Raw genomic sequence first — 20,719 nt, forward strand, 5'->3', positions numbered from 1 at the left:
CATATATATATATATATATATATATATACTTATTATTAGTTATTCATTATTAGTCATATTAAAAAATATGGTTACAATCGCAGTTTTGTAAAATCAAACTAACCTGAAATTTAATGACTCATACACACTGTCTTCTATTGCTAAAGACAAACATAAAACACTATTTTAACCATATGTTTTAAATATCATTAATAAAAGGGAAAAAAGTAAAACATGTAAATGTTTTACAAACAGAAAAACATCCAAACATTTGTGTTTGTGCACATCCATGGAGACACACAGACACACAACAGTATGAAGTACAGTTGTGTTTGGGACAGTGTGGCTAAGTGCCAGCTGATCCACATTTCACTCAGATGCCACTTTAAATGTAACAAGAAATAACATACAATATAAAACAGTTTCATCTTTTGTGAAAACATAAGCAAGGAGCCATTTTATTCCATATACGGCGTTTGTGGGTTTTGTACAGACAAAGTTAAGCAATTAAAGCACTGGACTAATTTTCCTTTGTTTTTTTTACAGAAAATAGCCTCCTACTCTAGATCAGCTGTGAGAGCCAAGGAACAATCTCAGGGACTTCCTGACATGAAGTTTTTACCATAAATTTGTCCTGTGAAGCTTAAACACCAAGTCTTTTGAAGCAGGTACTGCAGATAACACTAATAACGCTAATACTTCTAATAACAACCCTAATAATAGTTAAAGTGCAAACGACAGTCAGGACCCATTCCATGACCTGAAAACATGAAGAAGCAACGCTCCCATCCACCAGTAAGAACCCCAGCATACTGGCAGCAAGTGTTTTCTATCTAACATTCATACGCGTATTCATGACGCATCCATTGCAGAGCACTGGGTTAGTATCTTGTCCAGCGGTGTTTGGTATGGAGACTGGAGCAGGCAGGGATTTAAACACCAACTTTCCAATTAGTGGATGACCTGCTCTACCTCGTGGACTACAGCTACAAACAGTACACTGGCCCTACAGGAGGGCGGTGGTCATTTCCAAAGATAGAAATCTTTTTAAAGAAATGCCTAAAAATACACTAAACCAGGCTTAGCTGCAGGATTCAGGTACATTTTCTGGAGAGTATTTTAAGCACCTGTGGGTTTAAAATGATCTACAGGTACAGGAATAAAGTTTATCAGGCTTTGGATACAAGGGCAGTAATATTTAGGTTACTGACAACAGGAAAATGCTAAACCAGTACACATGACAAGATACTGACCTCAAGCTCAGAGTCACTGGATTCAGGCTGGCTGGCCGCCCCTGTCAGAAACGGCAGCATGGGCTGGCCCATTTTTGCCATCCGAGAAATCAGTTTGGCTTTAGTAGCATCTGGGTTCTGAAATTGGAGAAGAATAGCAGCTCCAATCTTCACAGCACCAAAACAAATGAATACCAAAAACACAAAATGAGGTGCTTGCTTACAGCCAGCTGCTCACTCAGAGAGTTTGACTTTGCACGAAGTGGTGGCTCCCTGGGAAGACAAATCAGCTACTGTGAGGGAAAAAAAAGTTTAGAATAATAGTGCTAACTATTTTATCAGGTTTAAATCTTACCCTGGTCTTCCTGAACCTGAAGAGGGGGCCTGTGCTGAGGGCTCTGGGACCAGATTTTCAATACTGAGGGCTGGGGAAGGAGCAGCAGAGTCTCTGGAGCCAGCACTTGCCCGATCAGAGCCACTGTCCTTTGAGAACTTGACCTAAACCACAAAACAAGCTCAATAAGCTTCTAATATTTCAGAAAGTGGTTGAACGGTAGACTATAGTTGCTAAAACAGATACAAGCAGATGAGGGAGATGTCGAGGACTGTGCAGCGGATGTTACCCGTCGAAGCTCTGCTTCAAAGATAAGAGTGCTGTTAGCCGGGACACGGTTAGGGACACCCTTAGATCCGTAAGCTAAATCGGGTGGGATGACAATGAGACGACGGCCTGCCTTCTTCATCCCCAGCATCCCTTCCTCCCAGCCCTGTGCATACAGCGAAGGAGAGGAAAGAGATGAGGTAATAACATAATAGCAACAGAAGAGTGATAAACGGCACAATCTCAGTGCTCACACACTAATTTAAAGCTATGCTAGAACCTTTCAAAAGGAACTGTAGCATTTTTGGATGATTAGAAATGCAGGACAGACCCAACACAAGAGCAAATATAAATAAGTGATGATTTAATAAACTGAAAATTATATTTATTTAATCGACAACATCATAAGTTAAGGTGAGCCTAAAAGCAGCTGGCTAATCCACTGGTCTCATTTACGACCCCAGCATTGTAAAACAAATTAATATCAAACCTAATGTGAGAATGTAATATTGGCTTTTTTTGTCATTTAAGCAGGCAGTAGCTAAGCCGTTTCATGTATTATGTGCTTTTTATTTTTAATGAGTGAATGAACTGTAACATATCTTTAAAAATGAGGCATTCTCCAACTTTCTTGGTTGACTAACAGTCTGTGGACAGTGAAGAATGTGGGCTGTAGTCTCTCTAAGTGAGAAACAAACGGCTCTAAGCACAGTGCAGGTTACAATCTATAACATAAGAATAGAACCCTCTAGTGTTTTGTTAGCTTGTCAAATTACATCACAAGCTAGCATGAGGCATGTCAGACAATGATGATTATTCCCATCACCAAGTCTTGTACAAAGAAAAGAAAAAAAAAAGAAAAGCACAAAGATTTCTGCAACATCAGTACTGATAGGGATGAGTTTTCTCTCTTCACTGGCTGTACTGTAATTCATTATAATCATCAGGATGTCTTAAAAACTCCCTGAAAAGTCTTCAGTAGCAAGAGTCCTGACAGGGACTAGAAAGAGAGAGCACATTTCTCCTGTATTGGCTTCCCTTCATTGGTTCCCTGTTAAATCCAAAATCCTGCTCCTCACATACAAGGTCTTAAATAATCAGGCCCCATCTTCTCTTAATGACCTTGTAGTACCATATCACCCTATTAGAGCACTTCGCTCTCACTCTGCAGGCCTAATGGGAGGCAGAGCCTTCAGTTTTCAGGCCCCTCTTCTGTTGAACCAGCTCCCAGTTTGGCCCAGGGAGACAGAGCTCCCCTCTACGTGTAAGATTAGTCTTAAAATTGTCCTTTTTCATAAAGCCTAAAAAAAGGATATAGTTAAGGCTGGATCAGGTGATTCTGAATCCCCCTCTACTTATGCTGCAATAGGCTTAGCTGCTGGGGGCTTACCATGATGCTCTATTTCACTCACCATCATAATCATTATTCATTATTAATATCTGACTCCCTTCCACAGTGTGTATTGTATGCCGTCTTCCTCCCATCAACCCAACTGGTCATGGCAGATGACCGCCCTCCCCAAGAGGTTTCTTCCTCTTTTAAGGCAGTTTCTCTTTACCACTGTCGCCAAGTGCTTGCTCAAAGGAGGTTTGATTGTTGAGGTTTTGTCTGTATTATTGCAGGGTCTTTACCTTATAATTTAAAGAGACTTGAGGTGACAGTTTTTGTCATTTGGTGCTATACAAATAAAACTGAATTTTAAATACTGAATGTAGAACTAAATCTTTTCCAAGAACAGTCAAGATGGGAAGATTAGGCAGCTCTCTGCAATATGGAGAGCATAATGTTTCGAGCTTAGTCCTTTTACAACAAGCTACTTAGTCATGGTAACAGGAACTCTGATCATCATACCTAAAATATGCTAGTTGATGTACATACCGTACATATAATATTACAACATCGTAGTGAAGGACAGTCTGGTCACACAGTGTGTTAACATGAATGACACACAAACTTCAGTTCACTTAAATCCTGTGTGCATCAGTGAGTTTATCAAGTTGCACAGAGCTCCATAAAAATGTAGCTGGAATTACAGTGTTTAGCTATGACAGCTACATTATTCATTCACGTTTTACTTGATTCAATGAATCCACACAGAAAGCAATTAGCTCAGCATGCATTATCTTGCTGCTGAAGGTTGGTTGCTAACACACATTCAATGCTCAGGCTGCCTAGATAATCCTCCGATGTATTTAGCACCCTGCCATGCCAATCAGCAACCACCTCATTTAGTTTCACTCGAACCACCAACTTCATATCGCCCGCACTTATTTCACCCATTCTTTTTATGGTGTTGGGTTGCCACATCACTGCATGTCACTTCCTGTGTGGACAGCCCTTTGAGCTACTATTCACAGTCACTGCAGTATACTTTCACTCACTCTGATCACTTTCCCAGCTCCAATCTTCAGTCGCAGCAACTTGTCTTTGTTTTGGTTGGAGTCAAACATCTGTAGCAATACAAATAAGATTCAAAGACTTGTTCGTCATCATAACCAGAAAATCCACAAGAGAAAAAACAAAAAACACTGATACTTGTTAAAATGAATGATGTGAGTGTTTGACCTGTCCACAAGTGTGGTTCTCCAAAAGCCAGCCCGTGTACACCACCTCCACAGAGTCTCCATTCTCCACTGACTGGCCCTCACCAAGACTGAGGTCCTGGAGTACCACTACATCTACAGTCGCAGCGCTGTTCACTTTTGCTAAACATACCTGATGATAAAAGATAAGATAACCTTTATTAGTCCCACACATGAGAAATTTGTGAAGACTTCTTCATCATGCTTGTACATAATGTGGACTACACACATCGTTTTTTGAAGATCGCCTGATACTTTTGGACTTTGTGCTGTCAATAAACAAAGTCTGTTTGTTTTGTGTTGGCCCAACTGTAATCACAGTATTTATTATTTGAGGCTCACCTCTTTGCAGAAGTCTGAAGCTGATTTCTCTGACTCAAACATAAGGGACCAGTTCTGCCTCTGGTCATCATAAAAAGTGCAATAATTGTTTTGCTGTACCTGCAGAGGAAGAAGAGCATGTAGCCATGAAAACAGTCAGTGGGGGAAACAGCTATTCTTTACAGCTGCTACAAGCTTTTCAAAAGAAAAACTATCTAAAGAACAGGGTTTAAACAGGTATCGCAATGATTATCGGAAATATATAACTAACATTTTCAGATGGTGCATCTACTTTTGTATCCTTCATGACTATACTCACCGTGAAAGCAAAGCCCACGTGAATCTTGGCAGAGGTTACTTGTTTCTGTTGGCTTAAATACAGAAGCAGCTTGTACTGAAGAAAAGAAGAGCTGAGCTCATTATTAAAAACCAAACAAAAGTCAAACCAGGAGCATAAAGTAAGAGACTAAATAACAAAGCTCCAACCTCTTTTGTTGTATGGTTGCCCAGCACAGCAGCTCCCAGCTTTCCCTGCTTCATGTACTGTCCATTAATACTACATGAGACAACACAGCTGTTCAGTGAACAGAGAGAGAACTTTGGGGGAGTAAAGAGTTTAATTTGTGTAAAGAAAAGGGGGATAATGCTCCAAACAGATGTAAAAAACAAATAAACATGAAAACTGACATTTAGAATATAGCACCTGACATATTTAGATGAGTGCTTAAAAATGGTTTTCAAACTCACTATCTGAAGGCTTGGACTGCTGTTGCAAATAATACTGCTGGAGCTCCAGGTTGTAGAGCTGGCTTCTGATTGGATGGAGCTGCAATAATATTAAAGAAATGATCAGTGGTGGCTCTGCACGACAACTGGATGTAAATTCAGCAATGCTGCAGTTCTGAGACTGTTACCTTGGTTGGAGCTCTTTCTAGGCTGTTTGGGGGCTGTGTACTGGAATGACTCGTTCCCCTGACTGGTTTCCTGGTCTAATCCAAACAGGGAAGCCAGCTTGGCCCTAAAAAACACAAAAGATTATGTACATGTGGTTGTATTTGCATTGCTATATGGTGCTTTAAAAAAAAAAACAAAAAAAAAAAAACATGCTGGACATCTATACTGATACTGGGTAATGTGTTGGGAATGAAAGTATGCAAAATAATGTCATGGAAATTAAAATGATTAAATAAAAATTATTATATTGTATGCATGTCTGAAACATCAAACCATGATCCCAAATAGATGACAGATGGTTTCCTGGGGGATCTCCCCTCAAACAGAATCTTGACCAGCTGAAGTGACACCAACACGGCAGCATGGCAGAATGCACCAGTAGATGTGACATTGTTCCGGGGAAGGGCCTCTGTGCCACAGGGGCTGAGCAGTGAGCCGAACTCTTCAGCCCAACTGTTTACCACACATTGGTAGAAGGTTATTGCTACGGTGGTAATACTGTATACGTTTATACGTCTGATAGGCATGCTTGACTAAAATCTGTTCCCTTATGTCATTGCATTTTACTGTATTAAGTAATTAAAAATAGCTACAAAAGAAATAACAATGCTTGCTTGTTTTTATTATTATTTTTATTATTATTATTATTATTATTATTATTATTATTATTATTATTATTATTATTATTATTATTAGTAGTAGTAGTAGTAGTAGTAGTAGTAGTAGTAGTAGTAGTACTACTACAACAGCCAGAGACATACCAATTAAAGCTAGTAACACTGACTACTGAGCTAACCAAAAACAGCCTGGGTTTCTATTTCTTACTAGGGTTGGGGGGGGGGGGGGGGGGAATCGATTCTGTAGTATCGTGATATTTTGTTTGCTAATAATGTATCGATACAGGGACAGCAGAAATCGATATTTTGTTACAAAAAAGGTTTTTGTGCTCTGACTTCAGAGCATGTTGATCCTTTTTCTGAGCAAGAATCCTGACATTCCTTCACTGTCCAAATGTGTTTAACTTTATTTTGGCAGCAATAAACATGACAGTTTACTTATTTTAATTTAAGACACGTTTTATTTTAATTAAGTTTAAAACTTTTTTATTTAATGTAAAATTATATTTTGTTTTAATTTACTTTTAAATTCTTCAGTTGCTGAATGGGCTGCATAGTTTTCATATTGCATAGTTCAGAATAGCTGTAATTGTACCAGATGGTTGCATTCAGTTAAGTTGGACTAGACTGTAATACAAACCGTTCAGTTTGTCAACAATAAAACTGAACTGAGAGAAAGACTGAGTGCGAGACTTTGATATTAGATAAAATGAATATTGATAAAGTTTACCTTTATGTACAGAATCTGAATATCGCAAAATATTTTTAAAAAATTGCAATAATATCGTATTGTGCGTTAAGTATTGTGATAATATCGTATCGTGGGATGTATGGTGATTCCCACCTCTATTTCTTATACAGGTAGACTACAAAGACAGTTGTCAGGCACAGGCTACATCCACACTAGCCCGGATAGATTTGAAAACGGCGTTTTCGTCTGAAAGCGAAAGCGAGTGAGAATTAAAGAATTTGAAGAAAAGCCATCTGCAGCATGTACAAACTGATATTAATCTTTAATAGGACTGTCAAAATTGAGAGCAAACAAAACAACTGCCGTATAATGCCTTCTTAGTTTAATTGGTCACATGACTGCATCACATGACTAAAATGTAATTGTTTTCAAAAAGTCTTTTCGCTGTCCACACCGCGACGTGAAAGCACTGTTTTTAAATGTATGCATTTTCGAGAGCGTTTTCAAAACGCTGCATTTTCCTTCAGTGAAAACGCCGTCTCAGTGTGAACAGGAGGCCAAAACGGAGAGAAAACGAGGTGTGGACGTAGCCACAGTGTCATGGTGCTGCCCCCACCACCCACCCCTCTTTACTGAAATCCCACCTACTCTTATGTGTGATGGCAAGTCTTCAAGAGACAAAGACCAGGAAGGAACCAGGTCCAGACAGTGTGTCACCCTCCTGCCTCAAAGTATGCTCTGACCAGCTGGTTCCCATCTTCACACTGATCTTCAACAGATCCCTGAAACTGTGTGAAGTCCCCTCCCATTTCAAGCACTCCACAATCATCTTGGTCACTGGGTTAAATGACTACAGACCTGTCACCCTGATATCCTTTGAAAGACTGATGCTGGCCTGCTGGTGCTGGTTGTGAATCTTAGCTTGGCAATTCACCAGGCCTCGAGTATGGACAGCTTGTTGTACTTCTTAGGCACCAGTTTCTTCATCACACCTTCCTGCAGTTCTGACAGATGGCTAACTTCCCTCCATGCTGCCTTTATGGGCATTATTCAGACATATGCAGCAGCACAGCGCTCCCAACTACTGTACACCTTTTTTGTGTTTTTGTCCTCTAATGCAGCGGTCCCCAACACCCGGGCCGCGGACCGGTACTGGTCCGTGAGTCGTTTGGTGCCGGGCCGCAAGAGTTGAGGCTCGGGTGTGAAATGTATGGTTTTCAGGGTTTTTATCGTTAAGTCGGTTTCCCTGGGTCTTTTTCCGTGTTGTAGTCGTATGTCTTATTTTGAAAGAACTATTTACGCATTGCCATAGCGATCAGAGAGCATCAAGAAGCAGAGAGGAGGATCTCCAAAGGTTGATTCTGTTCGTCTGGACGTAGCGTTTTGTGGGAGAAACGTTTCGTCACTCATCCAAGTGACTTCTTCAGTCTCAGCTGACTGCAGGTTTCCCCAAACGCTACGTCCAGAGGAACAGAATCAACCTTTGGAGATTTACTCACTGAGCATGCATCAAGACAGAGAGGATGTTACTCTCAATGTTGTTGGCGCATTTCAGGAGGTGGCTGCTAATAAAGTTACACAATTACACAGTGAATTCGGTTTATTATTATATTTGCAAAATACCACAGTTTGTCTTTGTCTGTATCATTTTATTTTGTTGTATTTGTCCGCGACACCTTAAAGGCTGGTCCGTGAAAATATTGTCTGATATTAAACTGGTCCGTGGTGCAAAAGGTTGGAGACCGCCGCTCTAATGTGTGCCTTTCTCTTGTTTTGTATACATGTCTCATATTTGTTATTTATTCCTGCTGTCTTTATATTTTATGACCCAACTTCCTCACTCCCCCTTGCCATAGCATTTGTGTAGAGATTAAGGAGTCAGCTGAACAAGAAAAACACGATTCAGGGAGTTGCCACATATGTCCTGTCAGTCATCAGATACTTTACTGGGATAATAAGACAGTCAAAGGAGGAGACTGGTCCCACTGACATCAGGGCAAGAAAGTTCCCTAGCATGCATGGAAGGTTTCACCACAAAAGTCCAGCACTCTGACACTTTACGCTAAGTGGAAGGAAAGAAGCTTGGGACTAGTGAGTGCCAGAACCACTGTTCAGGATGAAACAAAGATCCGCCAGTATGTCGGAAAGATGACACAACTCAGTGGTTCCCAAACTTTTTTTGCTGGGCCCCCTTTGTTTTACAAGAAAAATGTTCGCGCGCACACATCCTCCAACCACACACACCCCCATATTTTGCTCCATTGCGGTTTATTTCAAACATTTAGTAAATAATTAAGCAAATACAAGTAATCTGCAATAAATTACAGGTAGTAAGAAAATAAACGACTAACTCTTTTACGCTACGTCCGCACCTACACGAGTATTTTTGAACACGCAGCTGTTTCGTCCACATGGAAACGGCGTTTCGAATCACTGAAAACTGAGATTTTTAAAACTCCTTTTTTGAGTTTAGTGTGGACGAGGAATACAGAGTTCGTCACACAACATCAAAGGTATGTGCCTTTTTCCACGTCACGCTGTGGCCACGTTATTGTTTACATGAGATGAACTGCAGAATGGCAGACACAAAATACTGTTAATCTGACTGACTGCAGGTTTTACACACAGTTACTGTCCCTCCATTTACAAAGGCAGAGGCGTCACAGTGTGATTATTTTACGTGTAGTTGTTTTTTTCCCCGTGTAATAATATTCAACATTGCTTTTTCAAAAAATGCCTCTCTGTGCAAAATGGGTTTAAAAACATAAACAGCTGTGGGATCCTGTTTGTCCATGATTTGAACCGGGGAACAAATCGTGGCAGGATCAGCCTGATGTTATTTGTATCCCGCTGTAACTTTACTGTATAAAGTATAGTATAGTATGTACAGTGGGGTAAAAAAGTATTTAGTCAGCCACCGATTGTGCAAGTTCCCCCACTTAAAATGATGACAGAGGTCAGTAATTTGCACCAGAGGTACACTTCAACTGTGAGAGACAGAATGTGAAAAAAAAATCCATGAATCCACATGGTAGGATTTGTAAAGAATTTATTCGTAAATTAGGGTGGAAAATAAGTATTTGGTCACCTCAAACAAGGAAAATCTCTGGCTCTCACAGACCTGTAACGTCTTCTGTAAGAAGCTTTTCTGTCCCCCACTCGTTACCTGTATGAATGGCACCTGTTTGAACTCATCATCTGTATAAAAGACACCTGTCCACAGCCTCAAACAGTCAGACTCCAAACTCCGCCATGGCCAAGACCAAAGAGCTTTCGAAGGACACCAGGAAAAGTATTGTAGACCTGCACCAGACTGGGAAGAGTGAATCTACAATAGGCAAGCAGCTTGGTGTGAAAAAATCAACTGTGGGAGCAATCATCAGAAAATGGAAGACATACAAGACCACTGATAATCTCCCTCGATCTGGGGCTCCACGCAAGATCTCATCCCGTGAGGTCAAAATGATCATGAGAACGGTGAGCAAAGATCCCAGAACCACACGGGGGAACCTGGTGAATGACCTGCAGAGAGCTGGGACCAAAGTAACAAAGGTCACCATCAGTAACACACTACAACGGCAGGGAATCAAATCCCGCAGTGCCAGACGTGTTCCGCTGCTGAAGCCAGTGCATGTCCAGGCCCGTCTGAAGTTTGCCAGAGAGCACATGGATGATACAGCAGAGGATTGGGAGAATGTCATGTGGTCAGATGAAACCAAAGTAGAACTTTTTGGTATAAACTCAACTCGTCGTGTTTGGAGGAAGAAGAATACTGAGTTGCATCCCAAGAACACCATACCTACTGTGAAGCATGGGGGTGGAAACATCATGCTATGGGGCTGTTTTTCTGCCAAGGGGACAGGATGACTGATCCGTGTTAAGGACAGAATGAATGGGGCCATGTATCGTGAGATTTTGAGCCAAAACCTCCTTCCATCAGTGAGAACTTTGAAGATGAAACGAGGCTGGGTCTTCTAACATGACAATGATCCAAAACACACCGCCCGGGCAACAAAGGAGTGGCTCCGTAAGAAGCATTTGAAAGTCCTGGAGTGGCCTCGCCAGTCTCCAGACCTCAACCTCATAGAAAATCTGTGGCGGGAGTTGAAAGTCCGTGTTGCTCGGCGACAGCCCCAAAACATCACTGCTCTCGAGAAGATCTGCATGGAGGAATGGGCCAAAATACCAGCTACTGTGTGTGCAAACCTGGTAAAGACCTATAGTAAACGTTTGACCTCTGTTATTGCCAACAAAGGTTATGTTACAAAGTATTGAGTTGTATTTTTGTTATTGACCAAATACTTATTTTCCACCCTGATTTACCAATAAATTCTTTACAAATCCTACCATGTGGATTCATGGATTTTTTTTTCACATTCTGTCTCTCACAGTTGAAGTGTACCTCTGGTGCAAATTACTGACCTCTGTCATCATTTTAGGTGGGGGAACTTGCACAATCGGTGGCTGACTAAATACTTTTTTGCCCCACTGTATATCTCCAAAATGTCAGAAGTAGTTAGTCATTACAAGAAGTGTTTGTGAACAAAAAAATCACGAATGTGGGATACTGTTTGTCTCTGCAGGGAGACCTACCTCGGCACTTGTGCAGGTGAAGCCAAAGGGCAGATTTGCTTCACCATATTTTCTAGTCTTTGGCTTAGAATGAAGTTGGTTTGGAAACATATTCAGCGATGCTTCATCTCCTGCTTTGCGTTTCTGTAGGTGCCCGTGCTAGCAGTGTCCAAGCGTTTTGTTTTTTTCCCCCCTTTCCATCCCGCGCCCCCCCCCCCCCCCCGCCCCGCCCCGCCATGGCTCTGCGCCCCCCACACTTTGGGAAGGTCTGACACAACTGATCCTACAAATGGCTGGACAAAGCTGGACTAAAATACAGCACAGAGGCACTAATCATGGCAGCACAGGAATATGCACAAGACTGACAGAGGCTGGGTCTACAACACTAGGCACGAGCCCAGGTGCAGGCTGAAATGGTGGTTGTGGTTGAGAATGACCAGGCCAAGACTTCCAGATACTGATGGACAAATTGGTGGCAGCTAACCAACCACATGTAGTAGTGGTGGGCAAGAAGCGGAAGAAGTCTGTAGTAACAGATATAGCCATCGCAAGTGATAGCAAAGAACACAAAAGCTTGAGGAATACCAAGAGCTAGAGATGTGGAAGGTGAAGGCAACAGTGAGCCCTGTGATCATCAGAATACTGTTGACCACAGGCAGTACCCGCCAGACGGCGGTAACAGCACCAACATTTTATTTTATAGTCAAGTTCCCAGGTATAAACTGTATATATAGCAACCAGACATGTGTAAACAAGAAAGTGTCACAAAACCACACATCATCGAGCTGGCATCAAGATGTCATTATTGTAACCATTTTAACCACTACCAGCTGATGTTTGTTTTGTTTTTAAAATTCAAATATACTATTTTGTCCACAGTCATAATACCCATATGGAAGAGATATTTATAAATCTTCTGACGTTTGTATCTGTCTTGTGTGAAACTTGTATGAAAAGCATACAAGAGTGAAAACACATAAGATCCCTTGAAAAATGATATAAATGAAACTTGTATCTTTTGGATATTTACTAAAACAATATATGAAAGTGGCCACTTTCATGAGTGAATCATATCAGCCTTATATGATTCACTATATGAAGAAGGCCACATCTGATGCAAGTCTTTTATAAGTTTATTCTATTTCTTTTCCATATGGGGGGTAAATTATGTGGGACAGTAAGTAAACTGTCTGTCACATATTTCACATGACATCAAGATTCTTTCTCTAATCACATATTTTATAAGCAAATGGCTGAAATGATTAGTTCGTTATCCAATTACTTGCCAAGTAATTTTTAGTCACTGGTGGCAGCCTGATACTGACCCCTGGAACTCCTTCCACTGGTAATCACTGGCATCTCCCAGAACAGACATGTTGAAAGCCTTAACGCATTCATCTCCGACGGTAAGGAACTGGGCTGAGGAGGGGCAGCCAGTTTGCATGTGTGAGTCAGAATCCTTTTAATGCTTGTTCCAATGCTCGTCTCGCTTGCTATGCTGACCACTCAACCCCCAGTGCTATCACACTTGTGTGACAAATTCAACAGCGTAGCAGAAAAAGAAGAAAAGCGCAGCGCTCTGGCTTTAGTGCTGCACGGGTCTTTGGAGGGAAGAGATGGGCTGTAGCAGAAGCCTTCAACTCCAGTCTACTCTAACAAGCAGCATGTGAGAGGAATTAGATTCCATAACACTTGTCCCTCCTCAACAACAGGCTCTACGCTTGCCACTGATCCCAAACGCTCACACACACACTGCACTACAGTCACACAGAACTCGTGCAGAGGGAGGAGGCATGAGAAAAGTGGCAAAGATTAAAAAGTCAGCTGGAAGCTTTCCTAATACTCAGTGAGTCTGTCCCATGACAAAAGTGCACCAAGTTTGGGTCTTTCAACACACAGATCCCTTTTTTCTTTAAAGAAGAAGAAATAATTCAAGCTTCTGGAACTACTTTTCCAATGACACTAAGAAAGCTGCAAAACGCTGCATTTTGAAAATAGTGTCAAATTAATTGTTTTAATTGTTATGCAAAGGTTCGAATTTACACACAGCTGCTTTAAGCTACCACATTCTAAGGCCAGGCTTTGGCTGAAAAATGTAAAAGAATAAATAAATGAATGACTAAATTTATTCATAGGTTTGATAGTGTGCTTGGCATCATTGTCCTGTTACATGGCTGTCTCAGCCAACCTTTAGCCCTCGATAGATGGCCTTTTACTCCACAATACATCTCCCAGATGCTCTATGAGTGTCACCTGGTCCAGCTCGAGACATGATTATCAGATAATGAGTTCATGGTTTTTAGAAATTTAGAGAGAACATAAAAATTTAACAATAAAATACATCACTGTTGCAAGAAAGAAAAAAATTAGATTAATACTTTATAAAATTGTTAATCTAGTGATTTAGTATGCAGTGGTAAAATACACAATTCAAAACAGGTTAACTGTTTTATTGCTGCGAGCGCTCTTTATAGTGCTGCACATTAGAGCTCTGAAGCTTAGTGGATACAGTCAACATAAAATATAACGTCCCATAGCGCAGTAAAGGTGAAGCGAAAATGATTTGGTTTTTTGGCATATCAATGTGAAACTGCTCTTACTGATTGAATGGGTATTTGTGGCACGTGTCCTATGCTCTAACTGCATTTCCAGTAGTGTAAAACAGACTAAGAAGCTAAGTCAAAATCAAGTATAAATATGTTTACACATTTTGTGAATGGTTAAATGAATACACACACATTCCCATGACAACGTGACACACAGTTTGCATTAACAACTGGGATTACATCATGTATTCCCCAGTACAAACTCTATAGTACTCTTAAAACACTGGTTTTTATTTTTCCATTGGTAGTATTTTAAAACACGTCCAAACGTCCAAAACTTGCTTCTACGGACATACGTCCCCATTCTTATCAATGACCGTTTACCTTCCTAATTCCTATGGAAGCAGTAAACTCTATAGAGTCATGTGAACTCTTTTTCACATAACTGTATACCACAGTTAAATGTAGTATAGCCATCAAAGTGTCTATATCACTGTGAATCAGCCTGCAGTGTTCTCATTGTATTCATTTTATTATTATTTTTAAACTGTGTGTCACAGTTTTAGACGTCCCATATCATGCTGCTTTTGTGGCTTTAGTTTCTGTTTCAAATATTTTTATTGAGAGCAAGTATCATGATTGTAGTTTTTACAAATTGACATAACATAGCTTATGCTCCTTTTTTTCTCTAAACTAACAAGGCAAATAATTAAACGACACCAACAACAACAACAAAAAAAAAAAAAAAAAAAAAAAAAAAAAACAAAAAAAAAAAAAACCCCGCAGTCACCCATAAGGGGTCCCAATACCCCGGCTGTCGGCAAAAGGGAAGAGAAACAAGTAAACAAAGTTTTATATTTTCCCAAGGTATATAAGTAAAGGGTGCCAGATTAATTCAAAATCTTTTACATTGTCATTCATACTATATCTTATTTTTTTCAAGGTGAAGAGTGTTTATAAGTTCAGTAAGCCACATTTTTAATACAGGAGTCTCATTACCTTTCCAAAGCTGCAGGATCAATTTCTTTGCAATAATCAAAGCATATGCCATAAACCTTTTTTGAGAATGTTGTAAATTTTGTGTTTCGTTGGAAATCCCAAAGATGATTACTGTCGGATTTGGTTCAATCTTACTTTTAAAAATATTAGACATATAAGTAAAAATATCATACCAAAAACCCTGAAGCCTTGGACATAGTGCAAAACAATGTAACAGATTTCCATAGTGTATCTTGCATTTTTCACAGAGGGGGGAACACTCTGGATACATTTTGTGAAGTTTTTCCCTTGAATAGTGTAGTCTGTGTATAATTTTGTACTGAATTAAACAGTGACGGGAATTAATAAAAGGCGTATTTATATTGTGTAAGGCCTCCTGCCAGAAATCTTCTGATAGGAGAGTCCCAAAATCTTTTTCCCACTCCTCTTTGATTGAAGTAGTTGAAGGTATACTCATCTCCTGTATTGAATTATAAAATAATGAAATTCTCTGTTCAAACCCCCTTCCATCACTAAGACATCTGTCCAAAGGATCGGACGATATGTTTTCAAATTGTGGCAGGTATGTACGGATATAGTCTCTTAGTTGAAGATATCTAAAAAAATGACTGTGAGGCAATCCAAATCTATCTTTTAAATGTTGGAATGACATAAAAGTATCATTTAGGTATAAATCTTTTAATTTACAGATTCCCAATTCCTGCCATATATTGAAAGCTCCGTCTACACATGATGGAAGGAAAGAGGGGTTAGCTGTAATGGATGTACACATTGATAGTTTTTTCAATTTGAAGTGCTTAATTATTTGTCTCCAAATTTGTACGGTATTATAAATCACTGGATTCGAATTGTAATATGAGTTTGTCAAAAGAATAGGAGAGAGTAGTATTCCACCAACACAGTAAGGAAGGCAATCCTCCCGCTCCATCTGTAAGCCGTTAGGGAGTATTGCTGTGTCATCCAATAGAAGGGAAATTATTCTTAAATTTGATGCCCAGTAGTAGTACATAAAGTTAGGTAGTGTAAGTCCACCAAGGGATCTATGTTTGCATAGGTGGTCTTTTTTTATTCTATGTGTTTTATAATTCCATATAAATGGCATAATGATGGCGTCCATCTTTTTAAAAAAAGATTTGGGCAAGAAAATTGGGATGTTTTGAACCAGATACAAATACTGCGGGAGGAATACCATTCTTATTGAATTCACTCTCCCTATTAAAGAAATAGGAAGTGTCCTCCAGTACTGAATGTTATTTTTAAGTTTCTCCAGTAAGGGAAGAAAATTCTCTTTCATTAGGGAGCTGTATTTTTTTGGTATTGTAATGCCCAAGTAAGTGATTTTTTCATAGGATATTTTAAATGGGAGAGATGTAAGCCATTGTTTATTCTCTAATTTAATGGGCAGTATTTCGCTTTTTCCCCAGTTAATCTTGTAACCTGCGAAAGTACTAAATTTATCAATCACGGAGAGAATTGCTGGGAGGGATATTAATGGTTTTGTTATGTATAATAATATGTCGTCAGCATAGAGCGATATAGAATTAGAAGTGTATGTTGTATCATAACCGTGTATATCCATATGGGTTCGAATTGTCTGTGCTAAGGGTTCCAAAGCCAGGGCAAATAATAATGGACTAAGAGCGCATCCTTGTCTTGTACCTCTGCTGAGTTTAAACTGAGTTGATAATGTCTGATTTGTAAGAATTCTGGCTGTGGGATTATTATAAAGTAGTTTTATCCAAGAGATGAAATCTTGTCCCAGTTGAAATTTTTCTAGAACTGCAAAGAGGTAGGACCACTCCACATGATCGAATGCCTTTTCGGCATCCAAACTAAGTATAAGTAGGTCCTGTTGTACCTTGGGGGAATAGATTATATTAAATAGACGTCGAAGATTATTAAAAGAACTCCTGTTTGGAATGAAACCTGTTTGGTCTGAATGCACCAATTTATCTATTACTGTATTAAGTCTACTCGCTAGTATTTTAGCCAGAATTTTTTGATCAGAATTTAATAGAGAAATAGGTCTATATGATCCCACTTCCTCCGGTGCTTTGCCTTTTTTTGGAAGTACTATAATAGTTGCTTCATTCAATGTTGGAGGTAGGGTGCTCATTTTGTATGCATGGTTATATAATTTAAATAGATATGGACTTAATTTGATCTTAAAATATTTATAGAACTCATTCCCTAACCCATCAGGGCCTGGACTCTTGTTGTTTTTTAGTGATCCGATAGATTTTGTAATTTCTTCAATTGTGATCTTAGCGTTCAAAATATTGGCATTTGTCTGGTCTAACACAGGAAGATCACATTTATCTAAAAATTCCTGCATTTCATTAGGCCCTGCAGTGGGATGAGAAGTATAGAGGGATTCATAAAACTGTCTAAAGTTATCGTTAATATCTTTGTGTGATGTGACCAGATTTCCGTTACTTGTTCTGATTTTATGAATCGCTCTATCATTTTCTAGTTTCTTTAGTTGTCTGGCTAGCAACTTATGGGGTTTATCCCCAAATTCAAAATAGTTCTGTCTCACAAAAGTGAAAGTTCTATTAATATTAATAGATAATATTTGGTTTAGTTTATATTTTAGTGCACAAATAGTATTATACTTATCTAAAGAAGGAGCCATTGCATTATTGACGTCCAGTTCGTGGATTCTTTTTTCTAAATTTAGCTGTTCTAATTTATTCCTTTTGTTCCGTGACGCTTGATATGATATTATAAACCCCCTGATATAAGCTTTAAACGTTTCCCATAGTATATCTGGAGAGGTCTCAGCATTATCGTTTATATCAAAGAATAAAGACATCTGAGAGTTTATATATTGTTTAAATTCTAAATCGTTCAGTAATTGTGGGTCAAATCTCCAATTTCTGTATGTTTTAATGGGGTTACTAAGTGCAAAGGAACAAGTAACGGGGCAGTGATCAGAGATAATAATATTGTGATAGGTTGCATTTCGAATTAGGGGGAGCATTTTTCCATCCACCAAAAAATAATCAATCCTTGAATAACTATTGTGTACGTGGGAGTGGAAAGAATACTCTCTGCCTGATGGATTTAAAATTCTCCACGCATCACAGATATTCATATTCTTCATATATGTTTTAATAAAATTACTGCTTTTACACGGTGTGATTTTTTTGGACAAGGATTTATCCAAATATGGATCTAATACTAGGTTAAAGTCACCTCCAATTATTAAATTACTGTTGGGTATATCCGGAATTAAGCTGAAGACCTTTCTATAGAATTCTGGATCGTCATGGTTGGGCCCATAGACATTCAGTAGAATAATTGGAGTAGTATGCAGCTCCCCAGTCACTAATACATATCTCCCATTCTTATCAACTATAGTGGAGTTATGTTTGAACGGGGTATCTTTCTTGATTAAGATAGCTACCCCTCTAGTTTTGGCGGAAAGTGTTGAGTAGTACACCTGATTTATCCATCTACATTTAAGTTTATTGTGAGCCGCATTTTTCAAGTGAGTTTCTTGTAAAAAAATAATATCCACGTTAAGAGATTTCAAGTACGATAAAACTTTGCCTCTTTTAACAGGTTGTGGCTTTAGTTTCTAGAAGTAACCTCTTTATATGCACATGCACGCTTCCATAGTAAATACATTCATTTTCATTTACCAGTTAGATGTTAATAGTCAGAATGTGGTTCAGTAAGTTGGCTTGAGGAATCCTGTACTGCTTACATTGAGGGCAGGATGGGTTAAATGTTTTTCAAGAACACTTTGAAGCTCAAGCAACAGTCCAGTATCTCACAATTTACTTGGCTTTCATTTTTTCTGAAAAGAAAATATCCCGATGTCAGATCTTGTTGTGCTCATTCACCCTGTGTGCAAAGCATCTCTCCTCACTCACACACATTTTTAAACAAGAAAGTCTGTGGCCAGTTCACGCATGAAAAAACATCACGCACCAACTAATTTTCACGCACCTGTCCATAAAATAAGTTAATAACTTCAGTAAATGAAAATAATGAAACTCTTAATTTGCAGTAGCGTCCTTCTGAACGCGATGACGTTTACTGTGAAAAGGGGTAAACGTCATCGCGCTGTTTAAAAAAACAAAAAGCCCCGAAGTTTTGCAGGTTTTTGCCTGATAAAATCATCTACTTCTTTTATGCTTTTATTGCGGGCGACAGATAAACACGAAAGAAAAATTACATTTGATGAAGGCTTGAACAGTCTGAGAAGCTACATTCATGAATGCTACTTGGAAAATGAGCCACAGAATCATGTGAGCAGGCAGAACCAACACCAGAGTGTTTGATATAAGCAATCATACTGCCGCAAACCTATAAGAGGTCACACTTTGCATGACAAAACGATTCAAACCCGCTCATACCTGTTAACTTTACACTGCATTAATAGTCCTGAACTTCACTTAAATGCCGTTTTATTTTCTTCATTGTGTATATGAGGTCACTTTGAAATTCGGCACAGATATGTTGCTTTGACAAAACTTCACATCACTTCACCGGGATTCTCTTGATATTCCGGTAAAACACGTAACAAAGGGAATTAAAACCATAACTGAAATATGTACTACATGTTAGAAAGGGGCTTAAAATGATCCGCCTGCTCTTTAGACTTTTTTAATGGTGGTGGACTCCATTTAATCACGATTAATACAAAGATTAAAATTAAAGCTGGGTCAACGGCTAGAACATGGGCTAAATCCTGGTGAGCTAGTTAGCTTATAGCCTAAAGAGCATTAGCTCGGAGTACAAAACCAACTCACCCTCCTGTGGGAGACAAGAAGTCTCCGTCCTCATCGTCCCCAACGAACATTTTTTTAAAAGTTTGAAGCCTTCGTCTATTAAATAAAAGAAACGCACAAAAATGTATTAACTGTTTGACATGACTAGTCTGCGACTTCCCCTTCCTGCTTGTGCAAAAGTCAGCTGACTGTCCACCTGATCCGAGTTCAATTGACCGCAACTACCACTAGAGGGGGCCAAAGACCATATATAATCCCTGAAACACGACCAGGACAGGTGAGGTAGGCAAACCGCACAAGGTCATCAGGAGTTGAGTGTTGCTCAGGCTGTGTCCCAATCCAGGGTCTGCAGCCTTAAAGGCCGCATTTTAAGGCCGATTACATTACAGCGGCGCGACGAAGGCTGTCCCAATTCAAAGGCTGCTCGAAATGCGGCCCTCAAATGTGGCCTTCATTTCCCTGAATTTTAAGGCTGTGGCGGTGTACATATCCCACAATTCATAGCGCGGCAGTCGGTGTGGATAATTTTGCCGCAGACGACAGAAGCGGAGCGGTCAAAGGGTAAACTGTCAAAAGTAAGTACTGAATATGATGTCACTTATTTATGTGCAAATGTTTAATAATGAAGAACATTAAAACATTACTGTTGGCCACATGTCGGCAAAGTTATGTGACATTAGTGATGTTTGTACTTTCAGCGTTTACTTTGTTTTAAACCCTTTAAAATATAATAATACAATAGTCGACCTTAATCTTACAGAGATTGTGATGATTTTGTGGATAATTAAAGTCAGTCATATATCCACAAACACAACAAGCTGAAAGTCAGTGATGCTGCTCGGTTTGCAGTCCTGAATATCACGGCACAAGCAGGATTCACTG

The 20,719-nt window shown here is 39.5% G+C and overlaps 1 protein-coding gene across 5 annotated transcripts in view; it reads right to left on the minus strand.

Moving 5' to 3' along the window:
- LOC147316679 (FK506-binding protein 15-like) overlaps positions 1–20,203 on the minus strand; it is a 34,820-nt gene extending 14,617 nt beyond the window's left edge. For 2 of the 5 annotated variants that reach the window (XM_086313210.1, XM_086313214.1), the window contains exons 1-12: positions 19,859–20,203; positions 5,631–5,734; positions 5,464–5,542; positions 5,203–5,272; positions 5,036–5,110; positions 4,738–4,836; positions 4,379–4,528; positions 4,195–4,263; positions 1,835–1,978; positions 1,567–1,709; positions 1,436–1,484; positions 1,233–1,349 (exon numbers count right to left, since the gene is read on the minus strand). In XM_086313210.1, coding sequence (XP_086169336.1) covers positions 1,233–1,349; positions 1,436–1,484; positions 1,567–1,709; positions 1,835–1,978; positions 4,195–4,263; positions 4,379–4,528; positions 4,738–4,836; positions 5,036–5,110; positions 5,203–5,272; positions 5,464–5,542; positions 5,631–5,734; positions 19,859–19,908 — 1,149 coding nt within the window. In that variant the 5' untranslated portion in view covers positions 19,909–20,203. The remainder of the gene's footprint in view (positions 1–1,232; positions 1,350–1,435; positions 1,485–1,566; positions 1,710–1,834; positions 1,979–4,194; positions 4,264–4,378; positions 4,529–4,737; positions 4,837–5,035; positions 5,111–5,202; positions 5,273–5,463; positions 5,543–5,630; positions 5,735–19,858) is intronic. The other 3 variants (XM_086313209.1, XM_086313211.1, XM_086313212.1) reach the window with 3 other exon arrangements.
- Between the last annotated feature and the right edge of the window lie 516 nt (positions 20,204–20,719).

This window comes from Aulonocara sp. 'chitande type north' Nkhata Bay, linkage group LG12 (assembly GCF_057382095.1).
Source record: "Aulonocara sp. 'chitande type north' Nkhata Bay isolate Kocher_YH1m ecotype deep benthic linkage group LG12, A_spYH_male_GT1.1, whole genome shotgun sequence".
Classification (NCBI taxonomy): Eukaryota; Metazoa; Chordata; class Actinopteri; order Cichliformes; family Cichlidae; genus Aulonocara; species Aulonocara sp. 'chitande type north' Nkhata Bay.